Genomic DNA, 25,220 nt, shown 5'->3' on the forward strand with positions numbered 1-25,220 from the left:
TCTATGCACGGTGTTAATTGTTCTGAGTCACCCGCATTACTACAACGCCCCAAATCCGCTAAAGTATGGACCAAATTATGGTTGCAACTGCCAAACGTCGATATTTTTCTTTGGTGGGGTTCTGTTCTACCAATCCTAGAAGCCCATCCTATCATTTCTCCTTCCTTCCTCTGTGTATGTAGTTCTTTCCTTAAGGTTGGTCCTACACTTTTTTTGCTACAACTTTCATCCCCCTCCATTTTCCTTCCTCTTCTTAGTTAAGCTGGCTTTGGTCTTACATTTACAAGAATTCAATCCAACTCATCGGATACACTTCTCCAACTAACCCCGCCCCCCACTCCTTCTTTTGTCTTTTGCCCTTCCTCTTGTCCTCGTCTGTTTGCGCCTGCTGCCGCCAAAACACAAATATGGACCCCGCAAAGGCTGTTGATGCCGTCGCTGAGGCCGTTCAGAAGATCTCAGTTAAAGGCGGCGACAACCCGAAGCCGAACCCGAAGCCGACGGCTAAGAAGACCGAAAAGAAAGCCAAGAAGACCGGTGCCGCTGGCGGTGATGCCGGCCCACTCGAGCTCAACCCACCTCCCGGATTCCTAGCCACCCGACTGGCCCTGTTCGATCGCCTCAAGAAGGAGTACGACGATGAGGTTGCTGCTAGGCCTCGCGAGCCTATTACTATCACCATGCCCAATGGCGAATCACGCGAGGGTATTGCCTGGGAAACTACGCCCGCCGAGATCGCCAAGAGCATCAGCAACTCACTGTTCAAGCGCACAGTAGTTGCCCGTCTGGATGGTGATAAGGAAAAGCTGTGGGATTTGGAACGTCCCTTGGAGCGCAGCTGCAAGCTGGAGCTCCTGGATTTTGACAGTGAGCAGTAGGTTTAGTCTTGAGATGCCTCACCAGCCCCATTCGATCTGACTTGATTGGTTCGGTTTGCTAACGCTACATAGGGGCCAGTTTGTCTTCTGGCATTCAAGTGCCCATATTCTCGGCGAGGCCTGTGAGAGACGATTTGGTTGCTCTCTATGCATTGGTCCCCCTGTTGACAATGGTTTCTACTACGAGATGGCTCTGCCTAACGACGCCGCCGTCTCTGATGCCGATTTTAAGCCTCTCGAGACCATTGTTGGCTCAATCGTCAAGGAGAAACAGAAGTTTGAACGCCTGGAACTGTCCAAGGAGCATCTACTTGAGATGGTGTGTGACTAGCGGTGATCTTGACCCTGCTATTAGGATAGTGGCTAACCCCATGTTTAGTTTGCCTACAACAAGTACAAGCAACATATAATAAAGGTAAGTCTGAGCTGCGGCTGGTACGACGCACATGCATATATCACGCGCTAACAATATTGCCCCAGGACAAAATCCCTGACGGTATGCTTCTCAACATCACTTGGCGTTTAAAACAAGCACCAACTCACACTCCCAAACACTTATTGTCATTATCTAGGCACCCGCACTACTGTTTATCGCAATGGTCCCCTGATCGATCTGTGCCGCGGCCCCCATGTTGTTGGTAAGTATTGATGCGCAACATTTATCAGTGAAACTCGTATCACTAACTGCTCCATAGATACTTCCCGAATTGAGGCCTTTGCTGTCATGAAGTCCTCTGCTTCTTACTTCCTGGGCGACCAGGCCAACGACAGTCTGCAGCGTGTCTACGGCGTTTCCTTCCCTGAGTACGTCATGCTTACTTTCAATCCCAGAGAGCATATAAACTAACCCCTTTGCAGCAAGAAGCGCATGACTGAACATAAAAAGTTCCTTGAGGAGGCTGCCAAACGCGACCACCGCAAGATTGGCAAAGAGCAGGAGCTTTTCCTATTCCACGAGTGGTCCCCTGGATCTGCCTTCTGGCTGCCTCATGGTGCTAGAATCTACAACACTCTGCTTAACTACTTGAAAGATCAGTACTGGAAGCGTGGCTATGAGGAGGTTATCACCCCCAACATGTTCAACTCCGATTTGTGGAGACAGTCTGGCCATTGGCAGTACTACAAGGACGACATGTTTGTCGTTGATGTCGATAAGACCCAGTTTGCTCTGAAGCCTATGAACTGCCCCTCCCACGCCCTGCGTAAGTCGATATATACCTGTATTTACCACGAACTCAACCACAGGTCTAACAATTTGTAGTTTTCGGTCACCGCGAGCGCAGTCATCGTGAGCTTCCGTGGCGAGTTGCTGACTTTGGTGTTCTCCATCGTAATGAGGCTTCTGGTGCTCTCAGTGGTCTTACGCGTGTGCGTCGATTCCAGCAGGACGATGCCCATATTTTCTGCCGCGAGGATCAGATCAAGTCTGAGATCACCGAGCTGTTCGACTTCTTTTCGGACATGTATGGTCTCCGTAAGTAATATTGTTATTCTGCTCTCTTTTTACACTTTTGAGCCGACGCACTAACTACCACCAGTGGGCTTCACCTTCAAGTTGAATTTGAGTACCCGCCCCGAGAAGTTCCTCGGTGAAATTGCTACCGTAAGTCCATTCTGACAAAATCCTGTCGAGACTCTAATTTTAACTCTTCATAGTGGGACCGTGCCGAATCTATGTTGAAGGAGGCTCTTGATGAGTTCTGTGCCAAGGGAGAGTCTTCCTGGGTCCTAAACGAGGGTGATGGTGCTTTCTATGGCCCCAAGATTGATATCCAGGTCTTTGATTGTAAGCTTAGTGCGACCCAATGCTCAATTTGTACATCTACTAACCAATCAACAGCCCTGAAGCGTGCTTGGCAGACCGCCACCATCCAGTAAGTATCACTCAATTCGAAAGCTGTAAGCTGTCTGCTTGACTAACAACTTCTCAGGTTGGATTTCATGAACCCTCAAAACTTCAACCTCGAGTATCATACCGATGCTAAGGTTGAGGATGTTACTGCTGAGAAGGCTGCTAAGGAGAAGACTGCTCCTGCTGCCGTTCCCGTGCCTGCTGCCGCCCCTGCCTCCACTGCTGCCCCTGCTCCCTCCGATAGTGAGAAGGAGAAGATTGAGACAAAGAAGTGGGCTTTCCGCAAGGCTCTTTCCCCTGGCTGCGCTCGCCCTGTCATGATTCACCGCGCTATGGCTGGCTCTATCGAGGTATGTAGTTCAATGGAATACAATTATAGTGACAAATTTCAAGCAACTAACAGATCACCACTCACTAGCGTTTCACCGGAATCCTATGCGAGCACTTTGCTGGAAAGTGGCCCTTCTGGCTGTCTCCTCGCCAGATCATGGTCATACCCGTTGGCAAGGGCTTCATACCCTACGCCGAAGAAGTCCGCCAGATCTTCCACGACGCCAAGACCTTTGTCGACGTCGATGTGTCAGGCGAGACGCTGCAAAAGAAGGTTCGCAAGGCCCAGCTGGCCCAGTACAACTTCATCTTCATCGTTGGTGATGAGGAGATGCGTGGCCGCCAGGTCAACGTGCGTTACCGTGACGACACCTCAGCCCAGGACCGTGGCAAGCCTGTGTCCATTGACGAAGCTCTAGAGAAACTAGCAGTGCTACGCGTCGACCGTGGCACGTACAATCCCTTTTCTGGTGTCGTTGCCAAGTCCGCTTCCGACGAGAAGAAGACTGGAGAGCCTTCTAGTGAGGCCAAGGCTTAAGACATTTAGCTAGTGATGCAGCAAGGTAACAAAGGGATGGGGACTTGGCATAAATCAAGAAAAAAATAAGACTTTTTGAAAAGAAAAGAAAGAAAAAAAAGACATTTATTGTATAGGAACAAACCTGTGCTAGCTAATCTTTCCGTGTGGTGCCGATATAAAAATCTCTATGTTTCGGGTTAGATTGTTGTTGAAAAACTGCTTTTTCTTTTATTCGTAACATTTTCTCTCTCTCTCTCTCTCTCCCCTCCAATTTCTATCGCCCACAACTAAGCCCTGATCAAGAACATCTAGATATTACAAAACGTATCAGAAGAAAGAGAAAAGAAAAGAAAAGAGCACTGGGAGGAAAGAGTAGGGGGAGGAACGTGAATAATAAGGGTTGACCTTGTGTGTGTGTGTTTGTGTGTTTTTTTTTTTCTTTGAAGGGGAGGGTCTCGTCCCTCTTTAAAAATTTGACCCAAAGTGTCGTCAAGTTAGTGTTTTAAGGCTTAGGTATGTGAATGCTCCGAGAGGTCATCAAGCAGCCGTGAATAACGAACATGATAACGACAGGGTGCACTTCTAATGGGGTGCCCTCGAACCACAAGCCCCAGGGAAGTTCGCTCAGAACCCAATTCTTGGACACCCAGTAGGCCATGATAGCATCCAAACCCAGAGTGGTAGGGATAGGTGTACCCTCAAAGTACCGGCTCTTGCCTGAGGCGTCTTTGGGTAATAAAGCTACAGTTACGTTAAAGCGGGCAAGGCGGGCGAGCCCACACAGGACGAAAAAGGCGAGGGCGACAGTATCAAGGGTCGAGCGGAAGCCGAGAGCAAGGGCGGCGGATGCAGGCGCAACGCCAAAGGATATCTATAGTACAGAGCGGGTTAGCCTTTGTCTACAAAAACAGAGACACCAACAATACAAGAGAGAAGGAGCAAATGATGGATGAAGCTTTTCAAGAAAGAGGAAACAAAGATGCTAAAAACGCAGACGTACCAGATCAGCTAGGGAGTCAAGTTCCTGGCCCATCAAGCTACTCTTCTTGCGCCAACGCGCAACGCGGCCATCAAGAAAGTCGAAGAACAGTCCAAAGGGCAGGAAGGCCAAAGCGACATACATGACGTCCAAGTCGGCTGGGTTTCCCAGACAATAGCGTAGAGAAGTGAAGATGGACATGACGCCACAGAAGCCTAGCAAAAGACAAGTGTTAGAGGGATGAAGTCGAGGACAGGCAGCAGAGTCTACGAAAGCTCATGCGATGAGTAGATGGAAAGAGAGAAACCCACCGTTCATCATAGTAATTAGATCTGCAAGATGCATAGCTCGAATCAAGGAGAAATGGCCAGTGTCGGCAGATAGCAGAAGACGCTGCTTGTCATTGTGAGCTAGAGATGGAAAGTTAGCAGCTGGCGGAGGGGTTAGAAAAGCCGACTTCAGGACCGGTAGCAGCTAGACTGAAGAGCGAGAGCCTCGCTATGCAGCAAATAGGTGGCGGTGACAGGATGAGGCGAGGACGAAGGTGATGGTGAGGGAGAGGGTGAGGACTAGGACGTACGGAGCAGCGGTTTGGAGGCGGTCGCAAATGGGGCTGAATTTCCATTGCCGCTAGACACGCTGAGGCGCTTCGACATGATGTGTAGATATGCAAGCAGAAAGAGCGAAGCGCGATATATCCGGCCAGTATCAGAGCTTAGAAGGGTTGGGGGTGAGAACAGGACTTGTCGAGCGTTCTTTTGGAGGATAGCGTATTTGTACGTAGAGAAGACGTCCGTTTTTGTCGGGCCGGTTTTGCTTGGTGGAGAATGTTTCCTCTCTCTCTCTCGCTCTGGCGTATGAGAGGGGGAATAAAGGGAAAAAGAATAAAGGGCGGCAATATTTCGTCACTAGGATCTTGTTTGCCGCTTGTCCTTGTAATTTGACTGTTCCAGCAACCAAGGTTATAAATAAGGCTTAGCTTCAAAGATTCTGCATTTAGGTTTTTTTTTTTTTTTGAAGGGATCGTCAGAAGACAAGCCAAGCAAAGGCCACACAAAATCTAGAAACTTAAGAAAAAAAGAAGAGCAAATAAAAAATGGAGTATGCCCAAATGAAGAAAGAGCACAAAAAACGGGGTAGTTGCAGCAGCAAACCAAGTTCAAATCTTGGGGCTTTTGGGCTTTTGGGGGTGGCGGAGAAGAAAAGCAGGTTGTTGAAGGTGGAATGCGAAGAACATGGAAAATAAAGAGACGAAAATAAGGGAAAAAGAAAAAGAAAAAAAAAGGAAAAGGAAGAGTTGAGAAAAGAAAAAGGCTGGCTTGTCAAAGAACCAACCCTCCTCCCCAGTTTTGGAGGGGGTAAAATCAAGAGAAATGCGAACAACAGCCAGGCTTGTGAAGAAGGATGGGAAGGAAGCACAGGTAGAAAGCAGCAGAATAAGCAACACAAACATAAGGCAAGAACCAAAAAGAGAACAGAGGGCTGAAAAAAAGAAACGAAAAAGGCAATAGGAGAAAAGAGAAGACAAAGAAGGGCGAATGCAGACAGGCGGCTTCTTCTTCAAGGCAGGTAGTGATCAAATGTCGTCAGTAGGCCTGGGTTAGGTAGCTTCCTTTCCTTCCACCCAGAAAAGAGAGCTTCTTGACAATAGAAAAAAAGCGTTGGATCTAAAACTGAAACCTGCCCATATAGAGCCCACGGGCAACAAGCAGTCCTTACTACTACTTACTTACTTGACTTACTTACTGTTCACCTACTACTACCCCCACAGGACAGGGCAGGACTTTTCTCCTCAATCCTTGGCCCTGGATTCTGGAGCAGCCGGTTTTACGGGTTCCACTTTCACAAGCTAAAAAGCAAAGATCTCAACAGCAATATGGCGACGTCAACAACAACAGCACGACAGAAATCAGGATTACGAAAGAGGGGGGAGCGGGACGGTGGCGGGTCAACAGCCTTCCTCATCAAGGCACGTCCAAAGCACATACATACATGCAATAGAGAGTAAGTAGCTGGACACACAGTTACATACAGGCACATACGCACACACATATTCACATGCAAAAATGCAAGCATGTCAATAGTGGGTGGCCCAGGCAAAATGGTTGAGCAGGTAGGGCCAGGGCGAGCTAGCCTAAGCCATGCAACACACAATGCATACACTCCCATCCATTACATCGCCCAACAAAAACAACCAGCCCCAAGCAAGAAAATCTACACATCCATGACTACACAATCACCTGAGAGATATAATAGGCGTGGGCCAGAAAACACGGAAAGATAGCATCACATGCTACGTCTAGTTGAGTCTAGTTCAGTCCAACAGTTGAGATATATCTGGCCAGCTAAAAATAAAAATAAGAGAAGAATATAGATGGGCCCTGCTTGTAGGCTTACAAACCAAGATAACCAAGATACAAAGGAAAAGAGCAAGAAAATACCGTAAACAATAGCTGCCATCTTCGCTGTTAATCAGGAAGTTTTGGCAGCAAAGGGAATATGAGAATGATAACAAGGGAGGAAAAAAAAAACAAAAAAGACAAGGAAAAAAAAGAAAGAAAGGAAAGGAAAGCGTGGCAGTATGTGTACGACATGCATCGCCACTACCTACCCCAACAACTTCACTTAGAGATGATAACGGAAAAGCTGTCAAGCCAGCTAGCACTGGACCCTGAAACACCACGGATCGTGTATCCTCTAGGTGGGATCACACAGTGTGCGGAGCCCCCGTGCGCGTTGCCATATAGTCCGGACTTGCGGCCAAGGCTCGTCATGATCTGAACAGCATCTATGTATGCCCCGGAGCGCACTAAGAAGCCTGAGATGTACTCCCCGCGGCGAACATCTACAAAATCCGATATTAGCTGGGTGTTCGTACCAAAAAAAAAAAAAGACACAAGCAAAGAAAAAGGAAGCTCACCAAATTCAAACACATTTGGCGTACCGCCCTTCTGGCCAAAGAGCTGCGACGATGAATCATCGTACACAAATTCTAATCCATCCACCGCCAAGCCAGAGTGCACGATCATCTTGCTCATTATCCGATCGGGTTTGACTGAGCTAGTAAACACAACATCCTGGATCTGCTTTTCGTCGAAGCGGCCCAGGTACTGACTACGCGAAGCCATCTTGCCAGTATCCAGCTTGAAAAACGCAGACTTGGAGCACATCTGCTCAAAGTTGTCGATATCGACCGACCCACCACCAATAGACTTGACGGAAATCTGAAGCTTTTTCTGACGATGACTTTCAGGAAGCCGAAGGCGCACGTCACTTTCATAAATGCTGACTTGTCGCTGTGCGCCATTTGAATCCAGCGGGTACTCAATCCATGCCCTGCATATTTCCTCACCCTCTACCCGGATCTCAACAACAGCTACGCCAGAAATAGCACGCACCGCAACGCTGCCCACTTCAACCGAGAAAACCTGAATGCTCCCGTCAGTTGGTAAGGGCGGGTCATTTGGCAGCCGGAAGCATGGATGGATTCGAAATCGGAGACAATCAAGTCGGTGCCACGTGCATTCATCCACCTGCATAACCATGCCGCCTTTAGATTTTGTTCTCGTACTGTAAGCTTCACGAGTAAGGAATGTACGGTTGAGGGTTACGTAATCTCGGAGCATGACGCCGCTTTCTTGGTGTGGGCAGCCCAGGAGATGTCCTGTTTCGTGCATGTGGGCCCCAATACCAATATTTGCTGTTTCCCAGGCGCTTCCAGCCTCGTTGCAATCATTGGCTACAAAGTCAGTGTCTGTAGATGTACAATCGGAAAATGCCGGCACAACTTCTTCAAACGATGAAGGATAGCTGTACAGACAGTGTGAGCCAAAGATAGCCAAGTTCATGTCACCATTTGAGCCACCAAGAGCTGCGTGGCCAGTAATAACACCCGAAGATGTATCCCAGTGGGAATCAAGTATCAGAACAGAGACATAAAGCCTCTGACCCTGGCTAGGCTTGAAATAGTTCCGTACAGCGCGTGTAGTAATATCATAAAGGGCGCCTTTGTCGGTGGCAGGGCCGTGTTGTTGGGCAATGTTAAGATCTCGGATTTCTGCTGTAGTCTTGTCGGAGCGAATAATGTGAATGCGGGCCTCGGACCTCATAGTTCCTTGCTCGCGGTCTTGGCTGCTTGCAGAACCAGACGTCCACTCCTCGTCAAAACGGAAGACTCGCCGGCCAAGTTTGTTGCGTAGCATCTGTTCCGCCGTGAATGCTTGCCAAAGATAGGCAGACATGCGGAACTTTCGAATAGCAACTTCAAGATCATTGCCTTCTCTCTTGACACGCTCAGGCGGGCAATCAAAAGTCTCGGGAGAGTCGCTAGCGAGGAGAATGGCCAGTTGGACGGGAGGGGCGCCTGTCGGTGTCATCATGTGAACAGTGATATAGCTAACATGGATAGGGTTGGTTGATTGGCTGTTAGCTAGCTTGGGGCTTGAAAACTCAAACCGGAGGCGGTTTGGGCCTGGTTGTAGATAGATCAAGGCCTTGAATGTTGAACTAGAAACAGGCCATGAAATTGAAGGGAATCCGTCATCAAGGCGGCTAACGGTGATGGTGCCGTCAAGATTGCACGACTTGGAATCGCCCACAGTCCCGTTTACAAGAAGAATCTTTTGATACACCTATACAAGATACATCTATCATTAGCATTCGAGGGATTTGTGGATGGTCACTCCATGGCTCGAGGTTCGAGTTACAAGAGACGATTTTTATGGGGAAACCTTGATTCGACTGCTGTAAAGCTGGTGCATCACATATCTAATACAGCCTGTCAACAGGAGTTAGAAACAGGAACTCTCTGGAGGCGGTAAATAACTACATCTTGAAACTTCAATTGCAGTGTTCCACGGACCAGAACATGAGCCCCGTCCTGACTTTGCTCCTGGGCATTTATCATAAGCGGCTTAGAAACAGCAAGCGCTAAAAAAAAAATTAAAAAAAAAACACTCAACACAGAGGCCATCGCAAGATGAGATATCGCTGGAAGCAATGCTCGCTTGAGCCCAGAGCACAGCATCACTGTTACAGGCCGGCGCAGGATTTACAATGCTTTCATGTGTGTCCCCCTCCCCATGCTGCCAAACATAACGAGGCTTGGAGGGGAGACACATGTTGTGTAACAAGGGAACCAAGGGGCCATTTCTGGTCATGATCCTGGGCTTCTGAGGCAAGGCATGCATGGTATGAGATAAGGTGTTGGTTAAACTTACCCAGGAGCCTTCGTTGATGTTTGAGATTCGTGGAGCATATTGAGAGATCGGCAGAGATCCCTTTTGATTGAGTGGAGAGCCGAGCCCAGCCATTCCGGAGACACTCTGACGGCTGGTGTGCTTTTGCGCTAGAGAAGATGGTTGAGTGTTTTGGTTTGAGGCATGCGATTTGTTGATGAGACCAGGATCGGAATCGTTGCCAGTAAGCGACGGGGGCGTCAATGAGCCATGACTACTGCTCCCATTGGTGTCTTCGTGGTGACTAGGAGATTCACTGGAGCTATCAGTGCGGAAGCTTATCCGTGAGCGTCGGCGAAGCTCTTTGAAGCTGAATCGGGTCATTTTTGCGGTGTGCGCAGATGATATGTTTATTTGCAACGATGCAGAGCCGCAAAGTGGTGTCGGTCGGTGTATGTAGCGCCGTTAGAGAGGCAGCAAAGATGAAATTGGGCGAGTAATATGGATCCAGCAGCTGCTCTGTTGTTTATCAGACCAAAAAGGGCCAGTCGGCGAAAGAGAGAGAGGGTCGTGGACTGTTTGTTGTGTCGTTCGTCGCAAAGGGGCGCTGGAATATTCCAAGAAAAAGGTGCTGATTTTTGTTTTATTTATTTTTTGCTTAAATGCTGTGGAGGTCGATAGAATTTGCGGTGGTTACAAGCGCGTCGCAGAAGCGAAGAAAATAAAGAAGACAGTTTGTTTCGAGATCGCCAAAGGGAATTAAAGACGTAAAACAAATGGCTAGCAATGGAAATTCTGTAGATGAAACGAAATGCGAGCCAAGCCACAACACAGAAACACAGCCAACGAATGGTGGTGGGTGGATAACGAAAGGGAGGATATGAATCAATAAGAACTAGGAGGGCGTGAGACAGAAAGAAGGGGGAGAGAGAGGAAAAGAGAGGCAGAGAAGGAAAATGAGAAAGGGAAGATAGAGAGAGAGAGAGAGAGGGAGGGAGAGCAGAGCAGCACGCTGAAAATAATATTAAATGAAGCCCTCCTAGCGGCTTCGAAAGGAGGGGAGAAAGCCGGGAGACAGAGAACCCCAATTGCAATTGCCCCCCTCTTGCTATATATAAAAAACACGACTGCCCAGAGCATGCGTGCACAATCTCGGCAGGAGTCACGCAGTGCTGGAAACGAACGAGAAATCTGCAGCTTCCTTTTCTGCGTTCAGTTCGACTTTCGGAAATTAGACGTCAGAAAGGAAGGAAGCTACGCGGCCCGGATGGAGGATGAGAGAGAAAGCCTCTAGCTTCTTGCCCAAAACTGTTCAGAACAACCAGAAAGGCAACAAGTTCAGCACACTAGCGGCCGGTACGCAAGCACCTGCTGTACTTGTACTCTATGTCCTGTTATCATTGCGCCTAATTCAATCCGTTCACTCCCCTAGTCCCCCTTTCTACATTTACATTATTCGGCCTTTATTTTGCCACACGCTCGCTGTCTAGCGTTCGAGTAATCACATCCTACTCTTTGTCTTTGTTGCTGCCCCAGTAGTAACTTGGCCAACGTCCCATACAGCAATTACCGTGTCTGCTGGCTATAAATAGCCCTAGGCAGTGTAGAGATACTAAATGCTAAATGCTGTCTGTATACATATGCGGCTATTCATTCATTTGGTATGTATTCGTGGTTTTATGCCCTTGGCAGGGAAATAATCGTCTTTTGTCCCCAGCTTGGCTTGCCCTTGCCCTGGAATTGAGCCCACCCCGGTGATAAGCTTCTCAAGAAATTAACCCAGAGAGGCCAAGTCGGAATTGCGGTAATAGAGCATACGTAACCAGGATGGGGCCACCAATATACGTGCTGCAGTTATACTTGGATAACCAACCAGTCACTAGAAAAGCACTTTACCTCCCGGAATCCTATACCGCCGTCCTATCCTATGCAAGAGAATTCGTATTTGCGCCATAATTTTAAGAATGGAGCCGCATATTCCTTGGGTAATTTTGGCTTGTCTGAGCTTTTGACTGACCGCCATAATTCGGCTGGTTTTATGTGACGTATGCGGTCTGTTTTTATTACAGGTTCCATCGTCGCCAAATGGTATAAACGCTTGAAATGAGGTGGGGTCTCAGTGGTGGGTGCAGGCTTGGATATCAGAAATCAGCAACTAGCTAGGGCCCTCTCTTTTCTGGCTGCCTAATACTTGCTATTTGCAATGCCAAGCCGTTCTTGCTACCTACAACTGACAGCTTTCCCGAAGCACTTTAGACCGGTTTCAAGCTAGATAACGATAACATCAAATAATCTCCCCCCCCCCCATCTCCTGCTCCTTATTTCTCGCCTACTTCTCGTTGGAAGCACTGCCCTGATGGGCCCTCTGACAGCCGGTGCTTTTTATCCTCGAAAAACTTGGGGCGGCATCAAAGTCTTGCTTGCTTGGGCACAAGACCTCCATAGCTACTGCCCTGAAGGATAACTGTCCTTGATTACTTGACCAAAAGCGATGCCCGCCACACAAAACATAGTGCCTAATGAGAACTATCGCTACCTACCAAGACACCTACCCCCATCATTGGCTGCTACTCATCTATACGATGTGTCGTTCGACAATCCCAGGAAGGGAAAATCATTTACATCATCAAGTGTAAGAACGACGGCACGGCTAGCCAGGCTTTCTTTATCACTCACCTAGAAATCCAAAGCCGCACTTACCAACTCCTTTCAGGCATCTGGCTTATTTGCTGCGTTGAGGAAACATGCCGAGGCAGGGCATCTACTAGCCAAATACAGACGTCGCAGATTGCGAAGATTCTTTGAAACAAGACCTTCGCAATACTATCCCAAACATCGCCGACAGCAGTTCTGTATCCCACAATACCAAACGCATGAGGGAAAGGCCTCCGCAAAGTAGTGGTGAAACTGCTGTAGGACGAGATCGATTTGACCTCAGCTGTGGGCTACCTTGGCGTACAGCTAGCCTACGTATGACGGGTGCAATTTATCAAGTGTATATGTTGCCTCCAAGTGAGTCTGTGTCCATATCGAGGAGCCCGCGGCTGTGCGCTCTTATGGATGGCCTCTCAATCAGGCAGCGCTTACCAAAGACAAGATAACCGTCCTCCCATCCCAGATATACGAGAAGCCATGGACTATGCAGGCATCTATTTTCGCGACGGCGGACACAAGCTTCCTATTCCAGCTGCTTTCGGCACCATGGATGAGACAGGCTGTTGCGGCAAAACGTGGATGTTCTAGACATGGCAACATGTGCATTTTCTACACTTAGACTTGATATATCTAACGTTTACTCCTGTGTCGAAAATCATTTGCAACTACAGAAGCCAGCTAACTCTACATGGGTTGGCGCTGACGTCTGTCTGTGTAACCAATTGATCACAGGAACAGGTTCTTGGACTTGGACCCCCCGCTATAGAATCCACAGGTTGGTTGCTATATTTAGTAGGCCCACGATATTCATGCATAGCTCGCAGTTCTCAGACGGACCTTCTAAGCGGCAGTCTTGGCCACTTGTTCTAGGTGATACAGCATAACCGCTTGCAATCCTCCAATCCCGCCAGGATTCGTGACCTTTAGAGCTCAATTGCTTTATCAGGTATACAACGAGCGATATACAATTCATACATCCCGTCCCGGTGGCCATTCGTATCGTCACATAACACCTAAACTTACCGACAGATATTCGGCGTTTTTTCACCGCCCTTCAATATCGCTATGTACATGTCTAAGCCTCTCTAGGTGCCCTACATGTCTCATGGGCAAGGGGCATTTTGTTCATTGCCAAACTACGGCAGAGCTGTCCTTGCAGGTGAGCCATGTCCTTAATCCTTGTATTAAGCTCCTACAGCACTTGGTGACGTTGTTTCTGTCACATTTCCTGCTTCATCGTCTTGTCTTGACAAAGAGTCCCGTCTCTTCCTACGGCAACATCTTTGGGGGTTACAAGTTTTCAATAAGCATTTTTAGCCGAAATTCTCCATGTTTCCTTAAGGTTCGCGCTGGGCTTTCGGTGTTTTGGCATGTTGGAGACTCTGTATAGACACCACTACACAGGATACTGACAGGCATTAGTAGAGCTGTAAGAAATAACGATAATAACTACACGGTGTCGAGGCCCTCCAAGTGTCTCGTAGTGCTTGGAAGGCAAGCACTACTCCCGATGCCATCAAGGGCACGCTCTACATCTTTTTCACACGTCCCCGACGATATAAATAGCATTGATTACTGATGCCGTTAGCGGGTCTGCTAAAAGATTTAGGTATGTCGCGAGTCGGGGCTACAGACTTTGCGTCACTCGTATACAGTGGTGCCACAGATTCAAATGTATACAGATACAATGAGATCAACTACAACCAACAAGGCAATTGTAGTTCGAGTAGAACAGCGATACAATGTGGAACCGAAGAGAAATGATAGCAAGCTTTCACTAAGCCACCAGAGCAAGATACTGTTGGCACAAGTCATTGATGAGACGACAGAACAGAAGGCAGTAGACATGGAAAACGAGGACAAGGAATGAGAAGCAACAATTTCAGTGCTTTTGATTAGCTAAAGAGACGCTGTAAGTGATCTTCTCACAAGAGCCACATTGACATTTCCCACTAATATAATTCATCAAAAAGAGGGAGGCTGCGCGTGCCTACATTTACTCAATATAATCCCAGCTGATTCCAGGCCCTTTTGTCGCCTCCTAGCAATAGCCAAGCCAGACAGACAAGAATAGTCGGCTTTATCGACATCTAGCCAGAGGCAGTGAGTGACGTTTAGATGTAGCCAGCGCCTTCCTCACTGACTAGCAGATATGGCACCCAGGACGTTTTTATAGGCGGGCGAATGCTCAAACCATCGATCACAAAATTGATGTGATATATGTCCAAGAGACAAAAAGACACAGGTTCAGGAATACCAGTAGTTCTTTTGTTTTTTGCCATCTCTTTCAGAGACACTTAGCTATTTGATTGGCTTGTTCTAGCAGCATCAAGTACATCACGCATAGTTCGGTCGCAATCTACTTGATGGAGGCGAGTCTTTAACTAAGCAGCGTCAGCACTAAACCTAGGTCCCTCACTCATTTAAAAGCTTATTTAGGATAAAACATCCATCAGTAGTAGCTAAGAGCGAGACTCTAAAGCAATGGGGGGTGGTGAAGCTCCTCAAGACTTCAAACGACTAGACTATCAATGCTCCCTATTCCACCTAACTGTTGGCTTCCCACAAACGCTTCTAGGCATGCTTATCTACCATGGCCTCTGCAGCAACAAGCACGATATAGCTCCACTTGAAGGCACAGAGGTCCACAGAGCATGTGCTGGAGATCCTAAGCTCCATAGCTCACAGCTGCCATGTCTTAGACCGCAACCTCACTCGGGTGTATTGCAAGACTGCCTTTGATCCGGAAAACTAGAGGCTTTAGCAGCAGGCACATTGCACCATAGAGATTAGCCCATTGGAACGCGAGCATTTCTATTGTAGCTGGAGGATCAGAGCAATAGAACGCCCATTAATCAAAAAAATAGCCTCTACATTAGATGACGAGCCCCTCACCTAGGCTAATTTCTGATAAATTACAAGCGTATGCACTCAAAACCATGCATATAAGGCCAAGAAAACGAAGCATGGCTAAGTCTAGAATTATAAGCTTGCTAGGAGATGAGTGGCTGATAGAGAGAGTTGGGGTTATTTCAAAGCATCATGGCTCAAAGTGACGTCCAGCACTACTTTCTCGCTAGGGTTAGGTACTTGGCCCTTGATCACATGACGTTGTACAACAAGGTCTTGTAAGTCCGTTTCGGCGATGGTGTCTCGGACTAAAAGATTAGTCTGGCTACACTTATTTATTGACAATGAACAAGTCGTACGCGCCAAATAAGCTCGCGTTCTAACCCGACGTCTCCTAGTCTTGCCATATATATACAGCGCCGATTGTTGCCGCCCTGAGCTTGGGCATATCCCATCTACGGCATTTTAGATGCTCTCTCCCTATCTACAGTCCGTAAAAGGGCTAAAGGCTGGAGAGGAACGACCACGTGCAGTAGTAGCAATTACAGAAGCACCCTATGCAGTGTACATAGACGTCCGTGTATGTGTGTGCACGCGGATGAAGATGTATTTGCGTGCTTGGGTTGATTACATGACGTGCGCATAGATAGCCATTGATGGAGGGAGGGCCTGGAGACAGGGGCTAAAGATGGAATTGTATTTCAAATGGGCCTTGATCTAGAGAAGTCGGCTTACAAAAATGAGTGGCAGTTAATTTGCACGTTTTTTTCTTCTCCCACAACGTTATAGAGAACCCACTAGTATGGTACTAGCCCCTCCAAGGGGTTTGGTGGTCTGTTCACTCTTCTCTTCTGTTGCAAAGTATCTTGTCCTCTTGGGGACTTTGGAACAGGGTTTTATATTGAGTGCAGAGGGCAACGGACCAGGGGCGTCGCCTGTTTTTTTGGGCCAATTAGGATTCGGTGTTGTGGCAACCGGAATTAATAGCAGGGATACATGACAGGGGCAGGGCAAAGAAGCCAACCAAAGGGGAGGGGAGAGAGTGGGAAACCCAAACGAGGCTGCTCGTCAAATGCTGGAAAGGTAGCAAATCACAGACCGCACGTAGTCTAGTGCAGAGTCAGCAGAGGCGATGGCAGGCAGGTGTTTCTGCTGTCGAAAGGCGACCCGGCCGCCATGGGGTGCTGTCCTCACTGCGCACACATAGCACCACGCAGCCTATAGCAAGGAAGACAGACTCCTAGAAGCTGGGCTTTACTCGGCATTTTCATTGGTCAATTCCTTTTTGCCCAGGGCTGCCTGAATCCTTTTCCCTGCCTGGTCTTGCTGCTCCTTCCCTTCCCTCCAAGGCCAAGGCGAAAATAGAGGAGGTGAAGAAAGAAGGTGGAAGGGACAGAGAGCAACTGCCAACATTCCAAGAGCTTAGCTTGTCCAGGGTTCGTCGAACTCAGTTCGGTTTTTTACCCAGCCTTGGCTGAAGGCAATGTTCCAAGGCTGGCCGTTGCGCTTGGTAGAATGGATCTGCAGAACCTCCCGACTGCATGGGGGAAGGGGCGGGATTTGTCCCTATACCTGATTCGAGCAACAGTTTGCAGCTGCAGAAAGAGCATGATGGGGAGGCCGAAAGGTACTAGTACTTGCATAAGTGCCATGCCTAAATCTTGACCGCAAGATCACATCGTGGGTCGGTTGTCGGCCGGGCTAGGCTGTCTTGCTAGGGAATCTGCTTGTCTAGCGCAGATTTAGTCCGAACGACGACAAAGGGCGGGATCTTCGAATGGCGAAGTAGAGCGGATGACCGTCGGAGGGATGCACGGCCGTCTGGAATGTTCACGAGAAACAGCAAGGAAACGACGGCACAGGGAAAGAAGAGAAGGACAACTAGTGTGTCAACTCGCTTGCTGTGATGCTCCGTCCCTGTATTGCCGAGCCCAGCGACAAACAGTATATTTGTAGTTGTTTGTATTGTGCCTGCATGGACAGAGCGCCTTTTTGATACAGCTGAGTCTGAAGAAGAACAACAGCAACAGGGCCCTTATCTCGCCTCTCTCTTCTATTTACAGCACACCTTCGTTTAAGATCCAGAAGGGTGGACCCACCCAAGGACAGATTCTGCTATTGCCTTTTTTTCTGAGCCCCTTGTTTCCCTTTTTCCCGTCCGGTTGCTATGTAGCATTTTGTGGCCCCATCCCAAGAAGTTTCCTCTTGTTACAGCACAAATTGCTTTTTTCCCTCTATTTTTCCTTCTTTTTCCTCCCTCTTTTCTTTTTTCTTTTCCTTTTTTCCCTTTCCTTTTTTTTTTTTCTTTTTTTTATGTCTCTGTTTTCTTTTCTCTTCACCCTACCTATTATACAAGTCACAATCCCATCTTGTTGTTTATGTACCTTTTTCCTTCTGTCCCCTTTTGCTCCCCTTGTCCCTCTTTTCTTATACCGCAGACTTCCTTATCTCGCTCCCTTTCTTTTTTTCCCTTTTCTTATCCAAACCTTCCCTCTCCCCTTTATCAGCTGTCTTCTTCCGTGCTTTGGCCCTAACAAGCCCTACTATTTACTCTCCTGCCGGTCGCATCGCCATCCTGTCTACCCAGCCTTCAGCCCTTCCGGTCGTCTTGTCCATATTGTTGCTCTGTTCAACCACGCCATCAACAGCCATACTCCCAGCTTCTACACTCGTCCCTTCTACACCGTGCCTTGTTTGACTCGCAAATCATCGTATCCTACCACAGCTTCTTTGTGATCCCGTATCGGCCTGCTTCTTGAGTTGGTTGCCCAGACTACATACAACCCAGCAACCCAAGCGCCGCCATACTAGAGACAGTACAACGTCCATCGAACAACCATCCTCTGGAACATCCCGGCAACCTCACGAACCAAGCTCTCTTTTTCCATTTGTCCTTGCGCACTTCGGCACACTCTCTATACACACAAATTGCCACTGTCAAGCTCACTACATCTTATATATCATTCTTGTCCCATAAATCTGTTGTGCCATGTCAACTCAAAAGTCTGAGGCCGATGCCGTAGCCGACAGGGTCTTGAAGCGGGCCGAAGTTAGCAAGGTAGGAAATAACACCCAGCAAGACACGGGTTCCCCTGGTGTTTTTTTTTGCCGTCTTCCGCTAGAGAATATTCATATGCTGATTGTTAACACTGTCTTTCGCAGATTGCCCGGCGCTTGCAAGATCATCTTGCCCTTGCTCAGTTCAAAACCAAGCATGGCTGGGAAGATCTCACCCTCGATAAGATTGAGCCCAAGGTCGAAGCTGAGCGTCGTCTTCGGCGTCTCGCTGCTTCTTCCAATGATTGCGACCATGCCTCTGATACTTCTTCTACCGTTTCCGATCTTCCCTACCCTCGGATTTCTAATGGTCTCATGAGCTCGCCACTGAAACCTCCTGCACCCCTTTTCAGTGATGCTGTTTCAACGCCCAGCGCAAGTGGCAGTGGTGGTCGCAATCACAGAAAGCGCAGCTACATGGTCTCATTCGATGACGAGCCGTTGCCCGGCCCTGGCCCTGGCCCTGTCCGCAATCTGTTCAGCCATTCAAAGCGCTCCCGTGATGCTTCCCCCATCAACCAGAAGGCATTTCCCACCGGCCACGCTTCTTGGAAGGACCTCCACCAGCTAGCCCAGTCTTCTCCTATAAAACCACACAAGCATTACAACGCTAGCGCAAAGCCAAAGACTACCAAAATGATCGATGTGAACCATAAAAAGATGCAAAAGCAGCCCAAACTGCAGAAAAGGAAGCCCCACCAATCGCAACAACAGCAATCAAAACACAAACAGCCACAGCAGGTGCTTCAACCATCCATTCAACATCGCCAACCCCCTGCTCAGATTCAAAAGCAGCCGTACTTTACCACAACCACTGGTCCCAACGAACCCTTGTTCTCGGCTCAGGCCCTTGACGATACCCTTGGTTCGCCTCCGTTCAATCTTATGTCTGATGACGATGATGATGCCCCCCTCCATTCCTTCAACGTGCGTTCTTCCCCACCAAGAACACCGCCCATGCGGGCCCAAACAATTGGTCTCCCGCGGAATATCGATACAAACCCAACTATCTGCCCCAGTGACGTAGTCCAAGACGGTGCTGGTACTGAAGGTGCTGGCCTCCTTCTATATCTGTCTAACTCTCCTGTGACTAAGCGCCATCCTGTGGTTAATGCCCTCAATGTTGACATTGCCAATAATGTTAATGCCCGAATGGAGCCCCCCCAAACACCCCCTCCAAAAAACAGCATGCTTCCCTCATCTTTGATGACCACACCAGGCGGCAGTAACTTATTCAACACACCTGGCCAACCCTTTGACTTTGCAGACTATGTCAATATTACCCCAAGTCCTGCACAAAAGACAACATGGGCGAGAACGCCAGTGGTGCTGCCTGGCGATTCTCGCACACCGATGAGTGCAAAACGTCTAGAGTTCCCATCTGAGTTCTGCTGATAGCACCAATTGCTGTTCGTTATTGTCTGCCATTCTGTCTATCATGTCTACTTAGCGTGCAATCCTCCTTTTTGCGCTTATTGTTTCCCTTTCTATTATTGCATAACAAGATTCACATCTTGAGTTTTTTTGGGTTTTTTTTTTTTTTCACGGCCAATGTTGTCTTGCTAGCGACTCGATCGCTCTTCGATACCCTTCTTATTTTTTTATATTTTCTATCCTATCTTGCCATCTATTTTCTCGCTTCTTCTCTCTTTGACGTGCAGGAATGTTGTTGATGGTGCTATGCCTCTACGCAAAAACAGACAATTTCTGATTGTCATGATTACAATATGGTAGCGTGTAGCTGTGACAAGAAACGGCCTCCGGCAGGCCATGTCCCCTTGTCCCTGCCATGTTCTCTTCGCCTCGCTCTCCATTTATCTCGCGCTCTCTTGGCTTTCATAAACAATCTCTCTTGAAGCTAAACCACACGCCTTTTGTTTCTTCTCTTTTCTAGCCTCCGGTTATGGCGCTCCGGAGGCGATTGCTTAGTTCACACTGTTTATTCTTGGGTCCATATAATGCCTCTACTTGTAATCTTATTTCACGTTTTATTCTTCCTTCTACCTTGCCCAAATAGTAAAGCTGTGTCTTAGAATTAAAGTGCATGTCGCTGTTTCGTCTTTGCGTAGCTGCACAACCTCGTTAATCTTGGTCAGCTACAGCGCAGACAAGCTCATCTATATATGTAAGGATCGTTACACTACATCACTGGTGAATCTTTTTTTTTTTTTTTTCCTTTTTTTTTCGGCTGGGCACAGAAAATAGTGAGAATTCCTTTTTGTATAGATAATATATACTAGCTTCGTACGTTGGGGAATATAAAGTAATATAGCACAAAGAAAAAAAAAAGCGAGCGCAGGAAACTTGTCGAGTCAAGCAAGCCACGAGCTACGCAACCGGACTTAATAGATGCTTTGCGTTGTTCACAAACTGCATAGAGTTGAGCTCACGGTCTGTTGTTACACAGTGACTAATGTCTACAGGGAGACACGGAAATAGAAATGCTCCTTCCACAGATGACCCCAAGGCGAATTTCGTATATGTGATGTGGTATATGGTATTGAAAGCACAGAGAAATGAAGAGGGATATAAGAAAAGAAAGGGAAGAAAACTGTTCATGAAAAAAAAATGAAATGAAATATCGAATGAAATGAAAGGCCGCCACGGATTGAAAAAAAAAGAAATTGTGGACAAAAGAGTGAGTCAAGAAGATGGAAGGGCTTTGTGTAGTCAAAGTCGTCCAAAAGAAGGGAAAAATTATAAAATGAAGGCAAAATTACGGTACACAGTACCATGGACAATATGGTGCCTCTCGAAGCAATGGCATGCAACCAAATCGAAGATCGTCGCAATGGCAGAGATTGGCTGTCATGTCAGTGATAGGCTCGACAGCATTTTGAAGCTCTACAAGCTTAAGTATACCGAGATGAAAATTAAGAGCGAAATTTAGCCAATTAGTCAAGAAAAAAGAGGGAAGAAGAAACAGGAACTTCACGATTGGCGACTGTTGAACTACGCCGGAGCGCCTTTGCTCAAGGGGGATGGCAGCTGGTTTGCCAGGGCAAGCCCACTGGGACCAATGTCAGGGCCTGGATCAGACCAGTCGCCCAGACTCACACCACTAGACCATTTCGAAGACAGGCTGTCGCCACGAATACGAGCCACAAGAGGTCGCTTTGGAGGCCTTACACTCATTGTTGTGCTGTTGCTGTTGACGCTAATGCCCGATTCGGGACGCATTGCAGCAAATTGAGGCATCGGCGGCGGGACACCTGCAAGATCACGGTTGAGCTTTTGATCGAGGTCAAATTGGTCAGAGCGGAAACGGAGGCGGCTATCGCTAACTTCTTGATTATCATAAGCCAGCCAATAGATCGAGTCCCCATTTTGAGCAAGCGATGATTTCGATGCCTTGGAGCTACGGGCAGTGGACTTCGTGCGCGTCTGCCGCAAAGCGGCTATGTATCCAGATTCAACGCGTTTTGGAACTTCATGATCATCCGAGAAGGGGTTGACGCCGTTGTCAGACCCGGCACGTGAAGCCACCTTGCGCATATCGGGTAGGACATTGCTATCGAGGGCCCGATCATCAGAGAAAGGGTCGCTGTGGCGATTGTTAGCGAGCAGAAGATCCGTTGAACAAGCACTGTTGCTGGCTGAGTGGTTGGCTTGGCGATCCTGATGTTGACGTTGGACATCTCCCGAGGTCATTCCAAGATACTTCATGAAAGCGGGCTTGGATCCAGTCTGAGAATCAGCGTTTGGAGATATGCTGCGAGCAGAGATGTTATTTGCCTCCGCATTAGTTGAAGTACTAGGCAGTCTGCCAAGCATGCCAAGAACCCAGCCTTTAGTCTTGTCCTTGGTAGCAGCAGCGCCAGCAATCATAGCCTGATGGCGCGACATAGGCGGCTTAGCACGAGGCATGCGAGATGTGCGGTCGATGCCAACGTCGGTAGATTTGAGCTGCGAGCGTAGCTTGCTCACATTGTAGTTGACTGCAGCCTTAAACCGAGCCGAGCGAGGAGTAGGCCCGACAGACCCTGTCTCAATAATATACTCTTTTTCCCTGGCGGGCTTGGCAGCCGCATCATTTCCAGGGCTTTCACTCGGGTCCAGAGTTAGAGGTGTCAGCAGGGTACTACGGCGCTTCTTAATTTGTCGTCTACGCCACCACCATAGCAGCAATGCGATCAAGATAACAAAGAAAAGACCCCCAAGAACACTGCCAACAATGGCCCCAATCGGAGTGTCGTTGTCATCTGAGTTGTCATCTGTGCTATTCGTAGAAGAGGGAACAGATGTGACTGAGGTGATGCTATCTGCAAAATCCAGTGTAGTAACTTGTTCGGCGGGTGTACTTGAAATAGGGTCATATTTTGCAGTTGTGATAGAGGTCGAAGCATCCAGGCTAGATTCGGTTTTTGTTGGCGTACTCAACGCGGGAGTGGTAGGATCTGAGGTTTGGCTTGAAGTGGACTCAGACTGAGTTGTTGTCGTCAGGGCAGGTGCCACTACAAGAATATCATCCAGACTTGACGACGGTTCCGAGCTAGATGACGAAGTTGTTGGCACAATGGAGGGGGGAATAGACTCAGAGGACGTGGTAGGAGTGGCAACCTCGGGCGTTGGTTCAGGCGTAGGGGTAGGCGTTGTAGCTGGCGCTTCTTGTGTTGACGAACTAGGTTCGGTAGATGGCGATGGCTCTGGGGTAGTCTCCTCGGGAGTAGGGGTAGAGCTCGGGGCAGATGACGAGCTGGGGGTGGGTGTTGCCTCGGAAGAAGCAGGTTCTGATACACTTCGGGGAACAGCGGTGCACCGACGACCGTTGAAGGTAGTGATAAAGGAACCAGATAGATTGGGACTTGTCATTGTGTATGGTATGGTGTGGTATATATCGAGGCCAAATGAACAGCGCTATAGTTTTATTGGTTGCCTCAGGTGGGGGAGACAGATACCGAGTGTCTTGTTACCGTCGAGTAAACTGGATACCAGACCGGCTGAAGATGATGAAAGAATAAGTGAGTTTTGGGGGGGCGTTACACTCGAAACAGTTATCTAAGACTGTCGCGCTCATCAAGAGTGCGAGTGGTGATAAGGAATGGCGTAGAAGGAGACTTGAGCTCTCTTGCAGGAAAAAAGAAAAAAAGGTCGAAAGGAATGAATCGAATAGAAATCAAGGACCGGCCAAGTTATTGGGGAAAGGGGTTGCCTATGCCTGAGCCTCCATCTAGACTACAGAAGCAGCAATCATAGCACGATGACAGCCGCGGAGCCTCTTGGAGTCTTGGTTTAGGTGGATGGCAATGACGATGGCAATGGTTGATCGATTCGCCAAGGACGTGATGTTGACAGAATATAGGAGCGCGAGGCCTATAACACCAATGGAAAATGGAAAAATGAGTCGCGAGTGCCAAAGTAACTAACAAGCAATGATTCTCGGGCGCCGAATGCCGTTGTTGAAGTTTGGCGTTCACGCAGTGAACATCAAGGGACAGCCAAGCTAGTTTTCGCGGCGTTTGCTGCGACCTGTCTATGTCTACCCTTCGATTTTGGAACTTGCCTTGTCAGACAACACAACAGCGAAAGGATAGAATAAAAGGGCAAAAGAAGAAGACGGGGAAGGGACGAAAAAGAGAAAGAAGCAAGTGCCAAAAGAGAAAATGCAGAAATTTTGCAGAAATTTTGCAGCAGTCGAAAGTAAGTCAAGCAACAACCCTCAAGGCTTTGGCGCTCGAATGGAAAGAAGACAAGAAGGAGGGAAAACTAGAGGCGGAACTCCTCAGCCAAGTATGAACTGGTGCATGTGGATGAGACACCGAGAAAAGGAAACAGGCAATGTGGAACAAAAGAGACAACCCAAAATCAGGTCTAGCCCCAAAACGGACAAAACCCAGGTAACTTCCTGCAGCAAGCTAAAGGTTGCAAAAGGTGCAAAAGCACAGCAAGGTTAAAACCCATGCATGCTCAAAGCAGGACAAAGGTTTGATGGAAGGTGGAGGACCCTTCCAAAATGGGGCGTGCTGACCAGCAGTCAGGGGCATGGCCCAGGAAGCAGGATTGTGTCTAGAGCAGGAACCAAGGGTTCTCTCCCTGGCTCTTCCTGGGCCTTGATGCCTCTCACTTCCTTGACAAAAGCAGGCAAAAGAGCAGACGGCAAACATCAAGCAACTGGCGAATCTGATGATTGAATAAACAAGCACAGAAAGAGCTGCATGGCAGTCTCAGACACCTCCTCGCTCGGCGGATCCTCTGGCTCGATACAACGAAAAGACGGCCATCGATTTAGGCTTCCCAAGACGGAGGAGACAATTGATGGACCAATAAACAAGCAAACAATCCAGGCGCCCGCTGGAAACCCGCCAATGGGTCTTGTAAAGCAGGAAAGCGGCGTTTTACGTCAAACATTGATCTGCGTAGCCTCGATAAACGCACACACACACACACAAGTTTGTATGCACCCTCGTGGTATGTATTCATGTTCTAAGCGCATCCAGGACTTTGTCGTTGGCCTTGCAGTGCCCTCTACTGCCCACTCGCGGGCATGTCATCTCGCCACAAGCCTCCCTCCCCTCTTCCCTCCCAGTGACTCGGCCTGTGTTCTCACGGCTTCTCGTTCTGTTTGGCTTGTCAAAATCAACCCCGGCTAGAATATGCTACTTTTTGCTCCAGCCAAGAGATCTACATGCTTCAATTCCTATCCAAGCTCCACGCCCGGTCGTCACCATTGTTTCTAACAGTGACTCTGCGATTGATTATGAAAATAGGCACGCCTATGTCACTAGCTTTCTTCGTTGCTAATTTCCAAGGCATAGTTTGTAAGACAGTCAAAGGTTACATGCAAGACGACTTAAGCCATAGCATGCAACCCGTTCCTCAGAAGAGAAAAAAGGAAGCTACCTAATTAAAAATGTAAAAAAAAGCTCCGGTCGCGGTAATAAATTCCCTATCACTGAAGAACTTCCTTGAGGACTATCAAAAA

At 48.2% G+C, this 25,220-nt stretch overlaps 5 protein-coding genes across 5 annotated transcripts; 2 read left to right on the forward strand and 3 right to left on the reverse strand.

Annotated features, from left to right (window-relative positions):
• Positions 1–407: 407 nt before the first annotated feature.
• HOO65_020530 (Threonine--tRNA ligase cytoplasmic) lies at positions 408–3,598 on the forward strand (the record flags this gene model as incomplete). Its single annotated transcript, XM_071006380.1, has 13 exons — positions 408–874; positions 951–1,197; positions 1,258–1,293; positions 1,359–1,374; positions 1,451–1,516; positions 1,574–1,682; positions 1,737–2,080; positions 2,140–2,352; positions 2,417–2,481; positions 2,535–2,664; positions 2,719–2,752; positions 2,810–3,080; positions 3,149–3,598. The coding sequence occupies 13 exons, from the start codon at positions 408–410 to the stop codon at positions 3,596–3,598; spliced, it is 2,448 nt and encodes an 815-aa protein (XP_070861168.1).
• Positions 3,599–4,082: 484 nt separating this feature from the next.
• HOO65_020531 (CDP-diacylglycerol--serine O-phosphatidyltransferase) lies at positions 4,083–5,215 on the reverse strand (the record flags this gene model as incomplete). Its single annotated transcript, XM_071006873.1, has 4 exons — positions 4,083–4,451; positions 4,581–4,774; positions 4,871–4,969; positions 5,140–5,215. 4 exons carry the CDS (start codon positions 5,213–5,215, stop codon positions 4,083–4,085), a joined length of 738 nt encoding a protein of 245 aa, XP_070861169.1.
• Positions 5,216–7,180: 1,965 nt separating this feature from the next.
• HOO65_020532 (putative zinc metalloproteinase) lies at positions 7,181–10,120 on the reverse strand (the record flags this gene model as incomplete). Its single annotated transcript, XM_071006415.1, has 3 exons — positions 7,181–7,404; positions 7,480–9,190; positions 9,779–10,120. The coding sequence occupies 3 exons, from the start codon at positions 10,118–10,120 to the stop codon at positions 7,181–7,183; spliced, it is 2,277 nt and encodes a 758-aa protein (XP_070861170.1).
• Positions 10,121–18,230: 8,110 nt separating this feature from the next.
• Positions 18,231–19,693, forward strand: HOO65_020533 (cyclin-dependent kinase; the record flags this gene model as incomplete). The annotated part of the gene is made up of 2 exons (XM_071006748.1): positions 18,231–18,299; positions 18,404–19,693. The coding sequence occupies 2 exons, from the start codon at positions 18,231–18,233 to the stop codon at positions 19,691–19,693; spliced, it is 1,359 nt and encodes a 452-aa protein (XP_070861171.1).
• Positions 19,694–21,250: 1,557 nt separating this feature from the next.
• On the reverse strand, positions 21,251–23,110 carry HOO65_020534 (uncharacterized protein; the record flags this gene model as incomplete). Its single annotated transcript, XM_071000091.1, has 1 exon — positions 21,251–23,110. The coding sequence occupies one exon, from the start codon at positions 23,108–23,110 to the stop codon at positions 21,251–21,253; it is 1,860 nt and encodes a 619-aa protein (XP_070861172.1).
• Between the last annotated feature and the right edge of the window lie 2,110 nt (positions 23,111–25,220).

This window comes from Ceratocystis lukuohia (assembly GCF_044167205.1).
Source record: "Ceratocystis lukuohia strain C4212 chromosome Unknown Supercontig2_pilon, whole genome shotgun sequence".
NCBI lineage: Eukaryota > Fungi > Ascomycota > Sordariomycetes > Microascales > Ceratocystidaceae > Ceratocystis > Ceratocystis lukuohia.